At 35.3% G+C, this 18,965-nt stretch overlaps 1 protein-coding gene across 1 annotated transcript in view; it reads left to right on the top strand.

Moving 5' to 3' along the window:
* The first annotated feature begins 277 nt into the window (after nt 1–277).
* LOC113111811 (E3 ubiquitin-protein ligase DTX1-like) overlaps nt 278–18,965 on the top strand; it is a 39,837-nt gene continuing 21,149 nt past the window's right edge. The window contains exons 1-2 of the mRNA XM_026276909.1: nt 278–450; nt 1,560–2,272. Of these exons, the coding sequence (XP_026132694.1) occupies nt 1,795–2,272 (478 nt within the window). The 5' untranslated portion in view covers nt 278–450; nt 1,560–1,794. The remainder of the gene's footprint in view (nt 451–1,559; nt 2,273–18,965) is intronic.

The following is an 18,965-nucleotide window of genomic DNA, read 5'->3' on the forward strand; positions in this document are numbered from 1 at the left end:
CTTTTGTTTTAATAATGTTTTGTAATGCATTATTTTTTGTGATGCTTTGTAATTTATTACACATTATATATCTTATATTTCTATGACTGTACACTTCTCTGAATGGGATTTCTGAGCTGTGGTAGTCATCTGGAAGGAAAATCTGATTTTCTCATGCTGAAACTGCGATTTCTTTCCAGGCTGAGGTAAAACAGAGCCACACACACACACACACACACACACACACACACACACACGCACACACGCAACAGTCGCGCGGCGGAGGATGCGCACACCATGATCAACAGCCAATCGCGCTCATAGACAACAGAAGACGGTGGATTCCGTCTCTCTTCTGCTCGTTTAGCGTCGGGAATGTGATCTAGAAACACTTCGCTGATCCAGTCTCTTATTTTCTCGTCTGTTATTCTGGATCAGACCTCGGTTCTGCGGAGACGCTTCACATCACAGGTGACTGATTCCTTTTTTCCTCATTTCTGCGTCTGTGCTGATGTAAAACACGCTCTACATGAAGGGTAATAACACGAATTTCCTATCCATGTGAGATGTTGTGTTCAGAATGAGCCTGGATTAATGAATTCACCACGGCTCAAGTGCATCCCGTTTATTCCTAGAGATCAGTAATCGCGCATATTCCCCGATTTCATAATCTAGGAATGAATTCACGCGTTAAATCGTCCCGTTTGCTTCGGTGTGATGCGCTGATGAGATTCTGATGATCAAACCCGGAGGAGACGAGGAGCTGGAGCCCATACGGAGAAGAACGAGATCATTTGTGCATGCACGTTCACACGGACCTCAGATGTTTGGCTAGAAAACTGTCTTATAATTGAGCAGATTCGAGGCCACATGCGATTCAATCGGGATTGGGTTGCGCTTAGAAGAACACTGGATTTATGATGAGTTTATCATGTAAATCACGAGAGGTCTGCAGTTATTGATCACTGATACAGGATCTTTCCTTAGGGGTTGTTAAAGGGCTCTTGGGTACCAGGAGGAGAGGGATTTTCTCTCTCTCTCGCTCTGTATGCATATGTGTGTTTTCAGTATAGCATGCATGCATGCAGTTCACAGTATTATCTACTGATGACAAAAGTCAAATTGCAATGAAAACAATTCCTGTAAAACTATTGTTTTAAAAAAAAAAAGTGCTAAGCCACTTAATATATGACTTTATAATTAATGTGTAAAAGCATTTAAAATGGTAAAAAAAAATTATTGACAAGCATGCAGATGTTCCATAATGCATAATTTTAAAATGTACTAAAAAAATGTATTATATGAATAAGATTTAATTTAAAATAATTTTATTAATGTAATATTGTTGCATTAAAGCAATCATAGAGTTTAATGTAAATGATGTTACTGCAAAATAAAAATGTGAAGAAAAAAAACTATACAGAACACCCCTGATGAAAGATCACAGCAGCCAATGATAAATTAATTATTTTTAATGCTAATTTATGCTGGGACCTCCAAAAAATGAAGTTTGATCATATATTTTTTTTTGGCCTGATTTTCACTCTCTTTTTCTGTCTGTTTTATTTCGTACACAATAGCATTGCAAATCTTTTGGATGCAAAACCTGGCAGTCCTGACCAAGAGCAGTGCGTTCTCCTTCAACTGAGTCTAGAGCAGAAAACTGGACTTCAGGACTTTAGGATTATCTGAGCATCACTAGCAGTGACTGGACTCCGTCTCAGATCATCTATTGTGGATTATTCTGCTGAGGAGGAGTTACTTCGGATAGCATGATTACTTCCAGAGCTGGAATACTAGAGACTAATCGAGTTTATGTGGGCAAACTCAATTACATCGGCGGATCCCTCATGTGAACAGCAGCGTCTAATTCATTCTGCTGGAGGATGTGCATTGACTTCTGCAGTTTGTGTGCTCGTTGTGAGTTTTGGATCTTCACGATGTGTTTTCAATAGGAACATTCTCTTGGAACAGTTTTCCCCTGTGTATATTGGGACAAAGTCTATTGTGTTTGCTGTTGGTGTGGAGTTGAATCAAATGGCTCGTCCCGGATCTGGGGTTCTGGTGTCGCTGGGAGGTGGATACTCGTCTCAGAGCATGGCTAGGGTGGTGGTTTGGGAATGGTTGAATGAACACGGCCGCTGGAGGCCATACAGTGCAGCTGTTTGTCATCACATTGAAAACGTCCTGAAGGGAGACGCACGGGGGACAGTCATACTGGGGCAGGTGGATCCGCAGCTCACGCCATACGTCATAGACCTGCAGTCCATGCATCAGTTCAGACAAGACACAGGTGAGTCACAGAGGCATGCTGTTTACTTATGTAAAGTGGATTTGAATTGTGAAATGTGAAAATTGGAAATTTGAATCAGTGCATTCAAGTCACTTTGAATGCACATGAAAGCCTCCACAAATTTCAGTGCATTCAAGCCTTCTCGGGAAGTTAATTATTAAGTGATTATAATTTCAAGTGCATTCAAACAAAGTCTTAAGGAATACTAAAACAGCTTGCTTTTACTATGAATGGGAGAAATTGCAACATAGAATAAGCCCCGCCTTCTAAATAAAGAACCTATCACTAATAGACTGCATTAGTGCCTGCCCACTTTTTTTTAGTGGTGCTGCAGTTCCCAAATTATTCTTCCCATGGGCATTTAAATAAATTGTTCCCATGAACATTTAAAAAACAGTAGAAAAAAAAGGCAAAGATACAAGTCTGTGAACTGAACCACTGGTTAAATGAGGGAATTAACTACAATCCCATGAAGCATTGTGAATTATATAGTTGAATTTAATATGATCAAAGAAAAAATAAAACTGTTTATTTAAAGTTTTGTTTGTGGTTGTAATATTTTCTGATTGGCTTGATTACACAGCGTTTAATGGGAGTGGGCGGAGCTAAAGATCTCTCTTGCACTTTGCTTTATGAGACTGTTTGATTAGAGGAGTTTTCTGCACAGCATCATGGGTAATGTGGTTTTTCACATAAAAGTTTTGCTATTTAACATGATTATTTAAAAAAAAGTTGAATTATCATGGACAATCGATTAACCTATGTGTTTGAATGTTTGTCAGTTATTGTTAAAATTGAATCATTATGCATATTTTATTGTAATTATTGTGCATCTATTTTATACATGCAACTAAACTGCAGCACCACTAATTTCACATAAATGTCCCGTAATCTCGTTTGAAAACAAAAGAAGACCGTTTTTTTTCAGTATATGCTCCAAAACATTGGAACACTTCCCTTTACGACTAAAGCTTCTCCTACATTAAGCGATTTTAAAGAATCAATTAAAACCTACCTTTTTTTTTCCCTCAGGTTTACTCATAACTTGGTTTTACTTTGTATGCCTCTCTTTAATGCTAGGGGTTTTGATGTACCAGGTTAGTTTTTTAGTAAAGTTTTTGTTTTTTATTCTGTTAAGTTATTGGATTTATTCCTTGTCATGTTCTGTTTTTACTATGTGTGTTTTTTGCTCAGCTCGACAGCACTTTGGTCAACATTCGTGTTCTTTTAAGGTCCTATCAGGGGTGGATCTACCCCTGCTGCCAAGTTGGCAGCAACGAATTAAAGGTTATGACCAATTTTAAAATTTACAAGCATGAATCTTTCGTGATTCGTGATTCGTGATCCCGTTCCGAACTCCCGAACTGATTCAAATGATTCGTAATCCCCAAACTGACTCAAATGATTCGCGAACCCGCTCCAAACTCCCGAACTGATTCAAATGATTTGCGATCCCAAAACTGACTCAAATGATTCGCGAACCCGCTTTGAACTCTCGAATTGATTCAAATGATCCGCGAAGCCGCTCCGATCTCTCGAACTGATTCAAATGATTCGCGATCCCGCTCCGAACTCCCAAACTGACTCAAATGATTTGCGATCCCCATAACTGACTCAATTGATTCGCGTTCCCGCTACGAACTCCCGAACTGATTCAAATAATTCGCGAACCCCAAACTGACTCAAATGATTCGCTAACCCGCTTTGAACTCTCGAACTGACTCAAATGATTCGCGATCCCGCTCCAAACTCCCAAACTGACTCAAATGACTCGCGATCCCCATAACTGACTCAAATGATTCGCGATCCCGCTACGAACTCCCGAACTGATTCAAATGATTCGCAATCCCCAAACTGACTCAAATGATTCGCGAGTCCGCTACAAACTCCCGAACTGACTCAAATGATTCGCGAACCTGCTCCGAACTCCCGAACTGATTCAAATGATTCGCGATCCCCAAACTCTAATAATTTACGAAGTAATTTCTTCAACAAAAAAACATGCATATCACAACCCTTACAAAAATAAACCATGGTTTTATCATAGTAAAATTGCTTAGTTTCCTTTTGCATGATTTCTGAATGCTTGAGACTATAAAATAAATTAGAGTCATAATAAAGTTATAGCCACAGGTAAATGTCGAGAGCTACAATTGTGATTTGTAAATAATACAATTTATTCATTTAGTTTTTTATTTGATTAAAGTAATTTTTTCACCTCTATAGTATTTTTTTTTTTCCATCATCATATTTGAGGAAGGGGGGCACAAAAATAAATCCTGCTTATGGGAACCCTCAAGGTGTTGTTATACACGTCTCTGGGAATATGTGCTCTACTACACACACACACACACACACACACACACTGAAGCACGCGTGGTGTTTTCAGCTCTTCACTATATTGATGCATGATGTATGCTACACATGTGTACGTCAGTGCGCTATGAGAGGATTTCACCATTTCATTTAATAAAACTATCATCATTCATTCGTATCGTATACACAGACTGACAGAAATGGCAATGTCTTTAGGACAACCTGTCAAAATAAAATTTCGGTATAACTTGAAGAAATTTAAACAGAAATATAGTACTATTGCACAGAGGAGTATGTTATACTTCAAGCATTAGCATACTTGATATGCTATACTTCCTATTAGCTAATAATAATAGTTAATTAAAAAACACAGAAACTCTGGTTACAACCCACCAAAATAAAAGTTTGTCTAACTCAAAGAAATTATGTAAGAAATTGCTTAGTAAAATATATTTTAAAGATATACTAAAACATTATTTTAAAGGAATATCACAGGAATATTTTCATAGAAGTTTTAATATTTTAAGTTTGCCAAAACAATAACACCATATTTTTCAAAAACAATTTCTAAAAGTACATTTGTATTTGTGCCTATAATGTTTATTTATTTATTATTATTATCAGCTAATAAAACCTCTGCTTCAGGACCATATTCATATAACATCTAAGGCTAAATGTAGCTCTTGACTGGTTGAGTTAGATGATGATTAACACTAAACAGTAGAAAATCAGTTGAGTCTCCCCAGGTGGAAATGTCATTGGCTGTTAAAGTCTTGTGTTTCTTATAATAAATTGGCATATTGATAACACTGAACCTTTTATAATGTGGATGCATACTGTATGCATTAGTGAGTGTGTGGTGCTTATGGGGTATGGTCACTTATTCCTTATATGAACCGTTTCAAATGCAAGACATTGATTGCATGAGATTAAGTTTGTAAATGATAGCCTGTGTCCTTTTGTAGTGTGCACATATACTATTTATCATCAAACTGTGATAACTGTGACTAAATTCAGTATATATACGTCTGCCATATGTTGCCACCCCTAAAAAATTCCTTCCCCCTTCTCGCCACCCCATCAATATTTTTCTAGATCCTCCCCTGGGTCCTATATAAATAAACTTTGATCTTTACTTTGACCTTAACTAGCTTTTTTAAGCTTTTATATAATAATTAAATTTATAGCACCTTAAGATGTTGAATAAATGCATAAAAAGGCAAAAACATTCTTTATTAATCATTTTGAAGACGTACTCTACAAAAAAAAATATATTTTTTTTCAGATTTTTTTGTAGAAATGTTGCATTGCCATCTTCTTCTGATTAAAGTACAAGTCCCAACTTAAAGTACAAGTCCCAACTTGTAAATATGAACTTCCCAAGAGGGCTTGAGCACAGTTAATGTGGAGACTGCTATATAACCACTTACTACAGTTCCCACTTGTCAAAAGCACACCTTGAAAAGGTTAAACGTTCAGCAAAAGTGCATCAGAGGAGAAACTGAACGGATCGTTTGAGAGACGCACTCGTGTGATCATGCATGAATGCATGTGTATGTTTGTGCTATGTTGCATTTGAAGTCAACTAGATGAACATAGACAGCTTGAGGGTTTTTGGACTGTTTGGAAAATCTGTGCAGTTCCTACCAAAAGCAGCTACTCTCTAAAGACTCCTCACACACACACACACACAGATCGGTGTGTCCCTAGGGCTCCTCTCTTCGTATGATGCCATTGCCGCAGGCCACTGTTTTCCCTCATGAGAGAACAAATGACCTAAAGTAGAACGGTTCAGGGTTAAATTAGGACACATGGGATGCTCCATGGAAAACCGAGCTTCGTGTTATTTTGGCGCATGTTTTTGTTCACTTTTGAGTGTGAAAATGTCCATTTCTGTGGCAGTTACATCACTTAAAAGTATTTCAAAATTCATGTTTTCCTTCAGAGATTGGTCAAACAAACAGTAGTCCCGACCTCAAACGTTCACGGGTTGAGTAAACATTCCTGTATCAAACTAGATCAAAGAGAGAGTGCTATAAAGATGGCACGCATAGCTTTGATGTTGCTGTCATGTGACCTGGATGCTGGTTGCTTTGAAACCCCAATATTACACAGCAAAAGTGTATTTTAGTCTTATTTTTCAATAAATTATCTAAACATTCTTTAATCAAGATACTTGACAATTAAAAAGCAAAATCACATATGATTAGTATTTTTTTTAAAGAAAGAAAAAAAGTGACTTCTTAAATTCCTAAAACAGTTAAAAAATCTAAGAAAAACAAATCTTTTACATTTGAATTAAGTTTATTCAACCCAAAAAAGACTTATTACCTCCTTAAATAAATGTTTCTTGATTTAATGTTCAGCTACTATTGTAGTTTTATTAATATTTTTTGAATGAGACTTTAAAGATTTTTCAAAATTTTTCATTTTTGTATTTTGCTGTTATTTGTGTGTGTGTGTTTTTTTTTTTTTTTTTACATTTTACTTTAAACAAGATAAAAATACTAAGTGATAAACCAGCTTGGACCAACATGTAAATTAAAAACTGTTCAAAACTGCACTTTTCAGCAGGAAGGTTGTTTAAATGGAAGTACTTCCTCTGTGAATTTAAAAGAGAAACTCTTTAAGGCGCTTCTGGATTTTTTGGCCTTCTGGGTAATCCGTAAAACCAGGCTAAACCTAAAATGAGAAATCAACGTCTCTCATTGTATGATGACCACTGATTCTGTGGTTTTACGGCTCCACCAGCTTCCAGATGACTCTGTGTGTGTGTGTGTGTGTGTGTGGGTTTACTCACTGTACTGCAGTAATACTTGTGGGACATAAATTATCCCCAGACATGAGCTAAATCTGACAGAACCTTCCTTTTGGGAGTTTTCACAATTCTATCCATGCAGAAGGTTTTTCTTTCTATGGTAGTTGGTCAGAAGTCATTTTAATGAGCATCATCTAAAAACAATACAACACTATGGCAAGCCATTTATGCCTTTTCTATTTTTCATCTTTAGTTAGTGTGTAATGTTGTTGTTTTTTTTTGCATAAAAACATCTGCAAGTTTACAAAGCTCAAAGTCCACTCTGAAAGCAAATATTCTTCAGCACAGAAAGCAGTTTTCTGGAGGTGTAAAACATGGCCGATTCAGACTATTTAGAGGTGTGTGTAGAATAGATTTGGGTTGTACTTGAAATTTTTTCAGTAACCTTATAAATATAGAGATGCATATCGAAAGTTGTCAAAATTTAGTTATGAGTAGGGCTGCAACTACTAATTGATAATAATCGATTATGAAAATCCTTGACAATGGATGTCATTATCGATTAGTCGCATCTGCCCACAATTGAAATCTTCCACCAGTTGTGTCATATTATACCACTGAATAACGTTATGTCTGCATAAATATATATTTATATATATTTGCCCAAAACATGCAAATGCATTATTTTAAACTTCAAACTAGACCTTAGATGTGATGTGCAGATGTGTTGCATGCATGTGTTTCTATTTTGCATGACAGTCAGCATTAAACTGAATTTACTGAAAGAACGGCAGTGTTTCAGAAAGACTGAATGCACTACAGAGGGGGAAATTAATATGCAGCGCAAAAATATTCATTTTGCTGAAACATCTGTTATTGAATCTTAAATTTAGGGTTTAAAATCTGAGTGAATGTGTGTGTTCCTCTCATCTATTAACAATGAGTTTGTGTTTTTCTTTATCATTTACATTATAATCTCCATTTTTTAAATGCCTTTGTCCGTTAAACTCTCCATTTAACCTTTGCTTTATAACTCTTTTTGCACATAATGTGTAGCAAAGCTATAGATATATTCACCATATAGTATGCTTATAGCGTTCAGCTGGCAAGTCTGTTTGAAGGACAGCATTGGGCAACACGTGGAATTTGTGTAATTTGTCCGTAAAAAAAGAAAGGCTCCGGTTAATCATATTAAATGTACAAATAATGTCAGTTTCAGGCCTAGTTATGAGTAAAATCAGTTCTTTTAGACTAATTGTAGCTACACTCTCAGATAAAAAGGTACAAAAGTTGTAACTGGGACAGGACCCTTTAAAAAGAAAACCCTTTGGACCTTATTTAGCCTTAAAGAGTGCTTACAAAGATCTTAACGGTGCATATTTGTACCGAAAGCGTTAATAACGTATTATTTAAAATGGTACATAATAGTACTTTTAGAAACGATACTGCCCCAGTGACAGCTTTTGTACCTTTTTTTCTGAGAGTGTACTGTATATAGCCTTTAAAGGCCCACATGTGTTTGTGTGTGTGTAATGGTTTGGAGCGCTTGTGTAATATTCTGGATTATATGTATGTATGCATGCTTATTTTAGCTGTCCTGGTTCTTCCAGATGGAGCTCTCTTAATAGACTAGAGTTCTGAGATTTGTCTGTGTGTGTGTGTGTGTGTGTGTGTGTGTGTGGTGCTGGTGTCCCTCCCTTACTGCCTGGATATGAGTGATTTTCTCTGAGGTTTCCTCGTGTGCAGTAAGTATGCAGTATGGGACTGAGTCTAGTAAACTGCAGCTGGTCACTAAGGTCATACTGACATCACTCAGCCCCGCAGAGAAAATAAAAAGACCAGAAATCATGGTTTCCTCAGCCTTATTTCATGTGGGATTCAGTTCATTTGGAAAATAGTTTGATGTGAGTGTTGTGACTGGTTGCCAGGGTGTTGAGTTGATATAGGCTTTCTAAGATGGTTTTTTTTAGCATGTTTTTATGTAGTTGTAGAGGTTTCATCACATCTCTGATAAGGAATGACTGCTCTCTCTCTCTCTGTGTGTGTGTGTGTGTGTGTGTGTGTGTGTGTGTGTGTGTGTGTGTGCGTGTGTGCGTGCGTGTGTGTGTGTGTGTGTGTGAATTGCAGTGCAGGATGTGAGTGTGTGTGTTGGAGGAATGGGGTTTGATCTCTTGCCAGACTGAATTGATCTGTTTGTCTCAGGAGAGAGCCTGTGGTTTTCTGCAGCTCTGTTGACGTCTTCTCTTACACGTCTCACAGATTTGAAAAGTGACTCTGCAATCATTTGTTTTGTTCAGTTGACTGGTGTGAAGTGTGTACTTTACAGCAGGCCAGAAATATGCAGTAGTGAAGGGCATGCAGGATCAGCCAGTCAATGTTAAATCAATATTAAAATTAATGTTAAATATCAGCCAATCAATAATATGTATGTGTGTGTGTGTGTGTATATATATATATATATATATATATATATATATATACACACACACACACACACACACACACACACACACACACACTCACACAACATGTAGGCTAACATATAGACGATAGGCTGCATAACGGTAATAACTGTAGGAAATCTGATTATTATTATTATATCTCAAATTAATTAATATTTTTCTCTTATTAAATTTTTTATTTTAGCTGTAAATCAGATTCGGTCTGAAAGGAATAATTTATTTGTTAATTTACATATTTTTTCTTTTAACTTTAAGCTTGTCTGTCATACTACATTATTATTATTAGTATTATTATAATAAAAATTTTAAAATATTAAAATCCTTTATCCTTTATCCTTTATTTATTAAGCACTTTGACACAACTTGTCATTGAACAAAGTGCTGTAAAAACACATAAACAATCATAAAAACATGAAATAAACCCCTCAGTTTGATAATGCAACTACTACACCCCATTGAATGTTAGAGCTAGGAGGTATTCTTTATATTAAGCTTATGTTTAAAAACAGTAAATGTACGTTCCAAGAACCGTTTTGGTTCGTATTTCTTAATAAGATTTGCCAGGTACAACAGAGCCATACCATGCAGTGATTTATGAGAATTTTTTTTTTTTTAAAGATTTATTCTGTAGTCAATCTGTAGCCAATTTAAAGAGCTCAATACTGGGGTAATGCGGTCTCGCTTACGAGTACCCGTCAAAAGTCTCGCGGCGGTGTTTTGAACTAGTTGTAAGCGTTTAATCAGTGACTTATTTATGCCGACATATAGCGCATTGCAGTAATCTAGTCTTGTAAATATAAATGCATGAATGAGCTTTTCGAGATCACGATTGGACAGAAATGGTTTCACTTTCGCTATTAATCTCAAATGATAGAAACAAGATTTAACGATAGAATAAATTTCTCTCTCAAACCTGAGATCAATGTCGAAAAGAACACCAAAATTTCGGACTAATGGCTTACAAAAGGGGGCTAAATCACCCAGATCATCAAGATCATTTGGAACTCCAAACCACACGACTTCAGTTTTCTCTTCATTTAGTTTTAAAAAATTTAAAGATAACCATGATTTAATGTCATGTATACAATTACGCAACAACTCTATTTGGTTCTTGCTGTTCTTTTTCAGAGGGAGATACATTTGCATATCATCTGCATGAAAGTGAAAGGGGATTCCATGCTTGCTAAAAATTGACCCAAGGGGTAGCAAATACAAGGAAAACAAGATCGGGCCAAGAATGGACCCCTGTGGAACCCCACTGAGCAGAGAAGCGGGTTGTGAACGATCTCGACCAATATTTACTAAAAAAGTTCTATTTGAAAGAAAAGACTTGAACCATGCAAGCGCTGTACCTTGAATTCCTACTTAATTTTCTAGACATGAGAGTAAAATGTCATGGTCAATCGTATCAAACGCAGTGCTAAGGTCTAGTAAAACAAGAACTGCTGAAGACCCTGAGTCGACTGCAGTCAATAAGTCATTTAAAACCCTGATCAAGGCAGACTCAGTACTGTGAAAAGCCCTAAAACCTGACTGTAAAACTTCAAAGATATTGTTCTGAATCAAAAAGCTATTTATTTGATTCAAAATAACCTTCTCCAAAACCTTGGATGAAAAAGGTAACTTTTTTTTTGATACAACAGCAGGGTCCAAATGAGGTTTTTTCAAAAGGGGCTGGACAAGAGCGTATTTAAAATGTTTAGGAACAACTCCAGTTAAAAGACTATTGTTTATAATGATTAAAATACTGTGCCAAGAACATCAAATGCTTCCTTAGCTATCATCAAATTACCTCAGCTAGTGACTGCAAAGAGATAATTTCAAAATGGTCAAAAGTAACAAACGGTGGCCGAACAACAGAAGGATCAAACAAACTAGGTTTGATTGTAGTTTTAATGTCAGATAACTTTTGGACAAAATAATCGAAAAAAGTCTCACAAGTAATGGGTGGCAGATGAAATAGCACATCTAATTTTGGATTAAAAACAGAATTTACTATATTAAATAAAACTTGCGACTTACTACGATTTTTTTTAATTACTTCAGGAAAGTTATTCCTCTTAGCCATCTGTACGGTATTCTGATAGTTATCTTGAGACTCCCGTTACATTTTAAAAGATACCTGTGACTTATCTTTTTTCCATTTTCGTTCAAATTTTCTACAGGTTATCCTCAGTGCACGAGTCACATCATTCAGCCAAGGCTCGGATCTAAATTTTAACTTTTTGACGAAGTGGGGCTACTGAGTCCAAGATGGATAAACAAACAGTATATAGCACCTCAAGTGAGGAGTCCACATTAAGAGAAAAACTATCCATAAAATAAAAAGGGTTAATTTCAAAAAATGTATTTTTAAATTGCTCTATTGCTCAAGCATTTAAAGCATTTGTAAAAAAAAAAAAAAAAAAAAAAAAAAAAAAAAAGATCCAGCATTTTTAAATATTTTGGATTGGGATCTCATTTCTTATTCAGCATATTTTAAGAAAACATGTTGACCTTTATAATTCTTAAAAAAGAAGAATCTTTATAATTCTCAGTTCTTAAAATCACTTTTCCCCCCCCAAAAAAAGCAAAAAAATAAAAAAAGCAAATCAGATTACAAATAGGATGGAAAAAATACAAATGTTTTGAAAAGGAAACAGCTAAAAACAAATAACTAAAAATAGGCTAGATATTTTGCTTGATAACGAGATCGTAATTGCAGTAGGTGTCACATAGCTGCTAATTTGCATAATTGTTTTTAATATCAGGACAATCGCTGTCACCCAAATCACCGAAAATCATTATAAACTGACCTGACAATCCATGATGTCATGACTTTTATGATTGTCAATAAACTGTGGCAGAGATGAATTGAGTAATTTACTTATATTTCATAACAAATGCAATAAAATAATATTCAATGACAAACATATTGAAATTAGTGTGACTAATTTTTTGTGACTCTAATTCAATCATAATAGCATTTGGTCCCTGGTTGGCCAGCCACTCTTGGGTCATGAATATTAATTTGGCTATGTGATCTCTGATTGGCTGTGAGCTCTGGCCAAGAGCCAATACAGTCCAGTGCCAATGCAGCTGGTTGACTGCTTCTGACTACTTTTTGTGCTTCTTGCTGTTGTCAAGTAAATGGGAAGTGTTTCTAGAAGTGAGGGGTCAGGCAACTCTCTATTGCTTGTAAATCACTTGCATATGCAACTAAATCTTCACTCTGGTCGACTAAATAACGTGTTATAATAACCAACAGCTTATAAATTCTCTGATTTTATTCACCAGTGTGTGAGTTGGAGGCAAAGTTTAGTTTAGCACAGATATGTTTTCATTTGCCAAAAACTCTGCCTGAGCATTTCAGAGTTTCACTCTCTGTCAAGTGATCTGTGCTATTTTTCATTTCATCTCAATGGATGCACAGCGCATCTGTCTTTGTGTATTTGGCTATCATAAACTCTAGTGTGAAGTGAGAGAAAGTGAGCAAAAGTCTTACATAACATGTAGAATTGATGCACTACATGTAAACGATATTCATTGTTGTATATTCCTGTCAAAATAACAGAGTTCCTTTGGAATTCTTCAGCTTTAAAGAACGGCCAGCTCCTCTGGTAGTGGGCGGAGCTAATGCACAAACAACAATCTCATTGGCTGGCGTTCACCTATTATCGTTCCTGTTTTGATTTCAGCAAATCAGTTTGAGTGAACGGACACAGGTTTTCAGCCAATCACAATGCACTAGAAAGCTGGCCAATCAGAGCGCACCTCGCTTTTCAGACCGATGAGCTTCGTAAAAATCGGTGCGTTTCAGAAGGCGGGGCATAGAGGAGAAACAATGATGTACAGTATGTGGAAAATAATATTTTTTAACCTTAAACCGCATAAACACTTTTTATTACTCCAAATACACAAAGTAATGTTATTTTTTTAAGCAACCCTTTTGTAAAATGGCACAGCTTTATATATATATATATATAGCCAAAGGTGTCTGTAGATGGTTGATGATTGATCGTGTTTTGTGTGAGTGAGGTAAACCGAAACATCACAACCAATCACAGAGACGTATAGTTGGCATGTTAAGAATTTCACAGATCTGCTTTGACCGTGGGAAACTGATGTGTGTGGTGTGTGGTCACGAATGTGTGAGTGTCTTCTCTGAATACAGGTTTGTGTTGTATAAGTGTTTTTTTTTTTTAGGACATTTACGTGCATAGATTCTCATACCTGTGTATTCTTACTGAGAGTGAAACTTACGAGTGTGACTGTGTGAACAGGTAACGTGAAGAGAGCAGTTTCCCAGAAAACAAAAGTTTGGGGTCTTTTTATAGAAATTAATACTTTTATCCATCAAGGATGCATTTAATTGAAAAAAAAAAATGATAATAAAGATATTTATAGTGTTGCATAAGATTTTACTGGGCAGCACAACTGTGTTCATCATTGATAATAATCAGAAATGTTTCTTGAGCAGTAAATCATATATTATTCTGATTTCTGAAGATCATGTGACACTGAAGACTGGAGGAATGATGGTGAAAATACCGCTGTGCATCACAGAAAAAAATTACATTTTAACAGAGATTCACATAGAAATAAGCTATTTTAGATTCTAATAATATTTAACATTTTCTCAGCATTTCTAATCAAATAAATGCTGCCTTGATGAGCAGAAGAGACTAATTTCAAAAACATTAAAACTCTAAACTTTTGAATACTAGTTTACGTTGGAGCCGCTAATTAATTTCTGCACTCTCTATTGTAAAAAAATATATTATTGTTTCCAAACAGGTTTCCTAGTGCTCCTCCCCTCATCTTCTATTCGTCAGGCACACAGATAGCCCCGCCTCCAAACTCACGTCATTGGTTGATTCAGAACACACCAGAAACTAAACATCAGACACAGCAGCTTTAGGTGTCAAGTGTGTATTTACTTGCAGGGCAATTCATTACTGTAACCTTTTCTGTTTTAACATTGCGCTTAAAGTTTGCACATTGGAAGCATTTTAAAACAATTAACATGTAAAGGGGCTGCAGAAGAGCCAAGACACACTCTCTCTCTCTCTGTCTGGATAGCACTTGTCTTGTCTTGTCTTGACTTTTTGAGATGAATAATATCAGCCAGATGGTTTTTGGCAGCAGCTCCCCATGCGGCCGATCCAGAATGGAGTAGTGTACGGCCACAGTTTCCACTTTGCTCATTAGGAATGACAGCCAAAGGGGTCTTAGAAGGAACTGCAGTCTCAAGGTGAATTTTAATCAGACAGAACATGCCACGTCCTTTAGGTCTGCGCTCACTGTATTTTACTCTCTGACACAAAGTTTTAAACAGGATTATTATTGTTAAATAAAATCTAAAAAGTATTTTGTTACTTAAAATAAATGTGTACTGAAATGACATATTTAAGGTGAATAAAAATTACACAAACTTTTATTAAAATGGAAAATATAAAGAAAAAGTCATTCTAAATATTAATAAACATTATAATGAACAATCAATAAAAACAACTAAAACTAAACTTACTAAAGTTAAAATGAAATGTAATCCAAACTATTAATACAAAATAAATTATAATACAATTTCTTATCATATTTTATTACATTTATTATATGCATTTTATTATACTTTTGTACTTATTATATTATTGATGATTAAATAAAACTGGTTTGTAGCTTGTTCTTCTTGGCAATACAGCCACGAGAAAACAAACCAGATTTTTGTTTTAGCTTTTATTTTGTAAATTTTTTAAGACAAAGCAAATTCTCCATGGTTAATAGCACCCAGTGTTAGTATCATCGAGCATTTTTTAATAGTTTTAAATAGTTTGTTTTTATATATCCTGTTTTCGTTTTCATGTTACTTAAAGTTTTGGTAATTTACAATTTTTTTGATTTTAATTAGGTTTATTTCAGTTTTACTTATTTTTGTACTTAAAGCCAAGCTAAATGAAAATGAGAAATGATTCCATTGTCACTATAAAATAAGTAAGTCTTTTATTTCAAGTAACGTTTTTAAATGGTTTTAGTTTTAGCTAAGTATTTTACCCGTTTCACATAATTCATTGACTTGCTGTAGGCATGCCACGAGCGACAGGGAAAGTTTGCCAATTATCTTTTGTGCCCAATGCTGTCAAAATCTTAAATGCAAGTGACTAATGTATATATATATATGTGTGTGTGTGTGTGTGTGTGTGTGTGTGTGTGTTGGTGATGTACTATAAAACCAGGCACAATTTTCTACAATGTGGATAATAATCTCATGTTAAATAAAAACCCTTCTGGCATGTTTTGAAGACCGCTAGACGATAAGCTCCGCCCCCAGATAGTTTGATTGAAGGCTCCGCCCACAGATAGTTTGTGAGAAAAGTGGAGGTGTTAAAGTGCTCTGGTTTATGACGGGGTTTTCCACCGAATATGTGCGTGAGGGTGTGTGAGATAATGCGTTTTGGTTTCTCTTACAGGAAATACAGTGGTCTTATCTGAAACACTGCAAAGCATCTACTGTACCTCAGAGTTTACAGTAGTACATCATATAGTGTGTGTGTGTGTGTGTGTGTGTGTTCTGCTGTTATGGCTTACAGCTAGTCTTTTAAGTCTTTTTGTGTTGCAGCTAAACTGTGAGTTCTGCAGTAACTCTCTGCTAATTAGCAGCTTCACAAGATTCACACTAGTGCTGTGAAGCCAATGTGTGGATCTGTTGCAATGGCAAAATGACATGTATCTGTGTCTGTTTTAGGATAAAACAGCAGTTGTTTTAAACCTTTCTGAAGGCCCACCATCGTTTACAGCTAAATTCCAGTCGTTAGTGATTTATAAGTTATAGTTCTTACTCTCAATATTTTTGGGGGCTTGGAATAACTAAAGAAATGTGTAAATGCACTATATATATAGGGTTGTTTTTACTCTTAATTTATACCCAATAAAATATTGTAGTATTTGGTATAACTAGAACACTGCTCAAAATGTAAAAAAATGCCCATTGCACTTAATGATTTATTGATTTAATAATCATTTTATTATTTTCCAGGGCCGTTTTTTTACAAAATATCTTAAGGATAAAAGTAGCTCATAACTCGCCGATTTAGGAGAAAATCTTACAAAAAATGTGCGTGCCAGCCCTTAATTTAGGACTCCATCATTTTTGTTCTAAGAGTATTTCACAAAGCATTTTAGCGCAAAAATTTGATCCTAAATCTGTGAAACGTTAGTGAAGTAGTGAAGACGACTCCTAAGTCACTAAGACTAAATCTGAGCTATCCTAAAATGGCTATTGTCTGCAATATACATCGGGATATAAACATTTTAGAAACATTTTTGATGATAATGCACTTTTAAAAAGGCTTTGACTTAGAGGTTATCCCAAATCCAAATGCTTGATTATATCCTTAATATATAGCTGTTCTCGCGTCCAGTTTGGTTTTCTTTTATGTTTGCATGTCTTACAATCAGTCATGACTATTCTGCTAATTAAAAAGCTGTTTATATGCATGTTACCAAAATTTTATTAGTCGCTTAGTCGCAGAAAGAAAAAAAAAATCCACTTGAAGGACAGATGGAGACGCTGGTGCAATCATTTGATCTTAAAATATTTTATCATTTTTGGTCATACAGATGAGTAATGCATAATTTTTTTTTTTTTATCTTTGAAGACTCATTATTCATGTGCACTCAGTTTAGCAATGAAATGTTGTGCTTTTGTAAAATAATGATGGTGCTTTTTGCTGTTTCGGACTCTGTGAACCCGAGCACGTCACTTCAAAACTTTGTTTATGCTTCTCTTATTACAGACATGAAAAATATATCTATAGATAGTGAAACTTAATGAACCAATTCAAATAGAAAACAAATGTTCTCGCATCACGTAATCCGTATAAAACATGCATGCAGGTGCTTCGGAGATGAATCATTGTCAGACTTTTCATCTCTTAAACTGAAAACAGAAAGCACTAGTGTAACAATAAATTACGACGTTACAATAAATTTAAAATGTTAACGAAATGAACTTGCTTTTCCCTAACAAATTCATATTTATTATATTTGCCGATGTGCTGTCGAAGCTTTTTGTGCATGATCTTGAGAGCTTATTAGGCTCTGTAGGCAATTAAAGGCTCATTATGATGATTTATATGGTTTATTAATAAACATGCAAATAATAGTCAACAAATGCTTAAAATGAACGACTTCTAGTCGACCAGAAAAATCTCTAGTCGAGGCCAGCCCTAATGCATACTGACTAATTGTTTACAAGAAGCATGCACATAAGAAACTGACAATTAGTTGAATATATAGCCTACTTGTTTAATTAGTGACACTTAGATTGCATTGTAAAATATTTATTTGAATGTGGCAATTAACATTTTTATTTTAAAACCTTTATTTGAAAATGGCAGCATAATATTGCACTCTACAATATTATAATATAATATAATAATCAGGTCTCTTTCTGTGTAAATGACCAGAATAAGCTCCTATAACTGGTCCAGACTTCATGTTGTTTGTCAAAAGTCTGATGCTTTGAGAGAAAGCGACCGCGGTCCAGACAGACTGACAGGAAGAGAGAACGGAAACCGGTTTGAGGGAAAGTGTGAGGTTTGGGTTCAGAGAAGAGGACAGATGAGGAGAAAATCATCGGAGGATCCGGCCGGATGTGACCAGCGCATACAGGAAGAAACATGGAGAAACTGTGTGTGTGTGTGTGTGTGTGTGTTTTCCTTAACTCTGTGTTCAAGTGTTGATCTCAGTCTGAGGACTGTTTTTACAGGAGTTATTCTGCTCATTAAGGCCGCATTTATTTGATCATAAATATAGGGAAAATGCAATACTGTTAAATATTTTTACAATGTTAAATAATGATTTTATCTTTTAATGTACATTAAAATATAATTTATTTCTGTGATTCACAGCTGTATCTTCAGCATCATTCCTCCAGTCTTCAGTGCCACATGATCTTCAGAAATCATGAAAATATGATGATTTATTATGGAAAGCTGCTTCATATTTTTGTGATGCCTTTTTCAGGATTATTTAATGAATAGAAGTTAAAAAGAAGAGCATTTATTTAAAACAGAAATATTTACAGTAGCAATAAATTTGTTAAATTCAGTAATGCTCATCCCATTCATGTGTCATATTTTGAAGAGTTTGATCAATTATACTATGTTTTTATAGATAA

Source organism: Carassius auratus, chromosome 12 (genome assembly GCF_003368295.1).
Source record: "Carassius auratus strain Wakin chromosome 12, ASM336829v1, whole genome shotgun sequence".
NCBI lineage: Eukaryota > Metazoa > Chordata > Actinopteri > Cypriniformes > Cyprinidae > Carassius > Carassius auratus.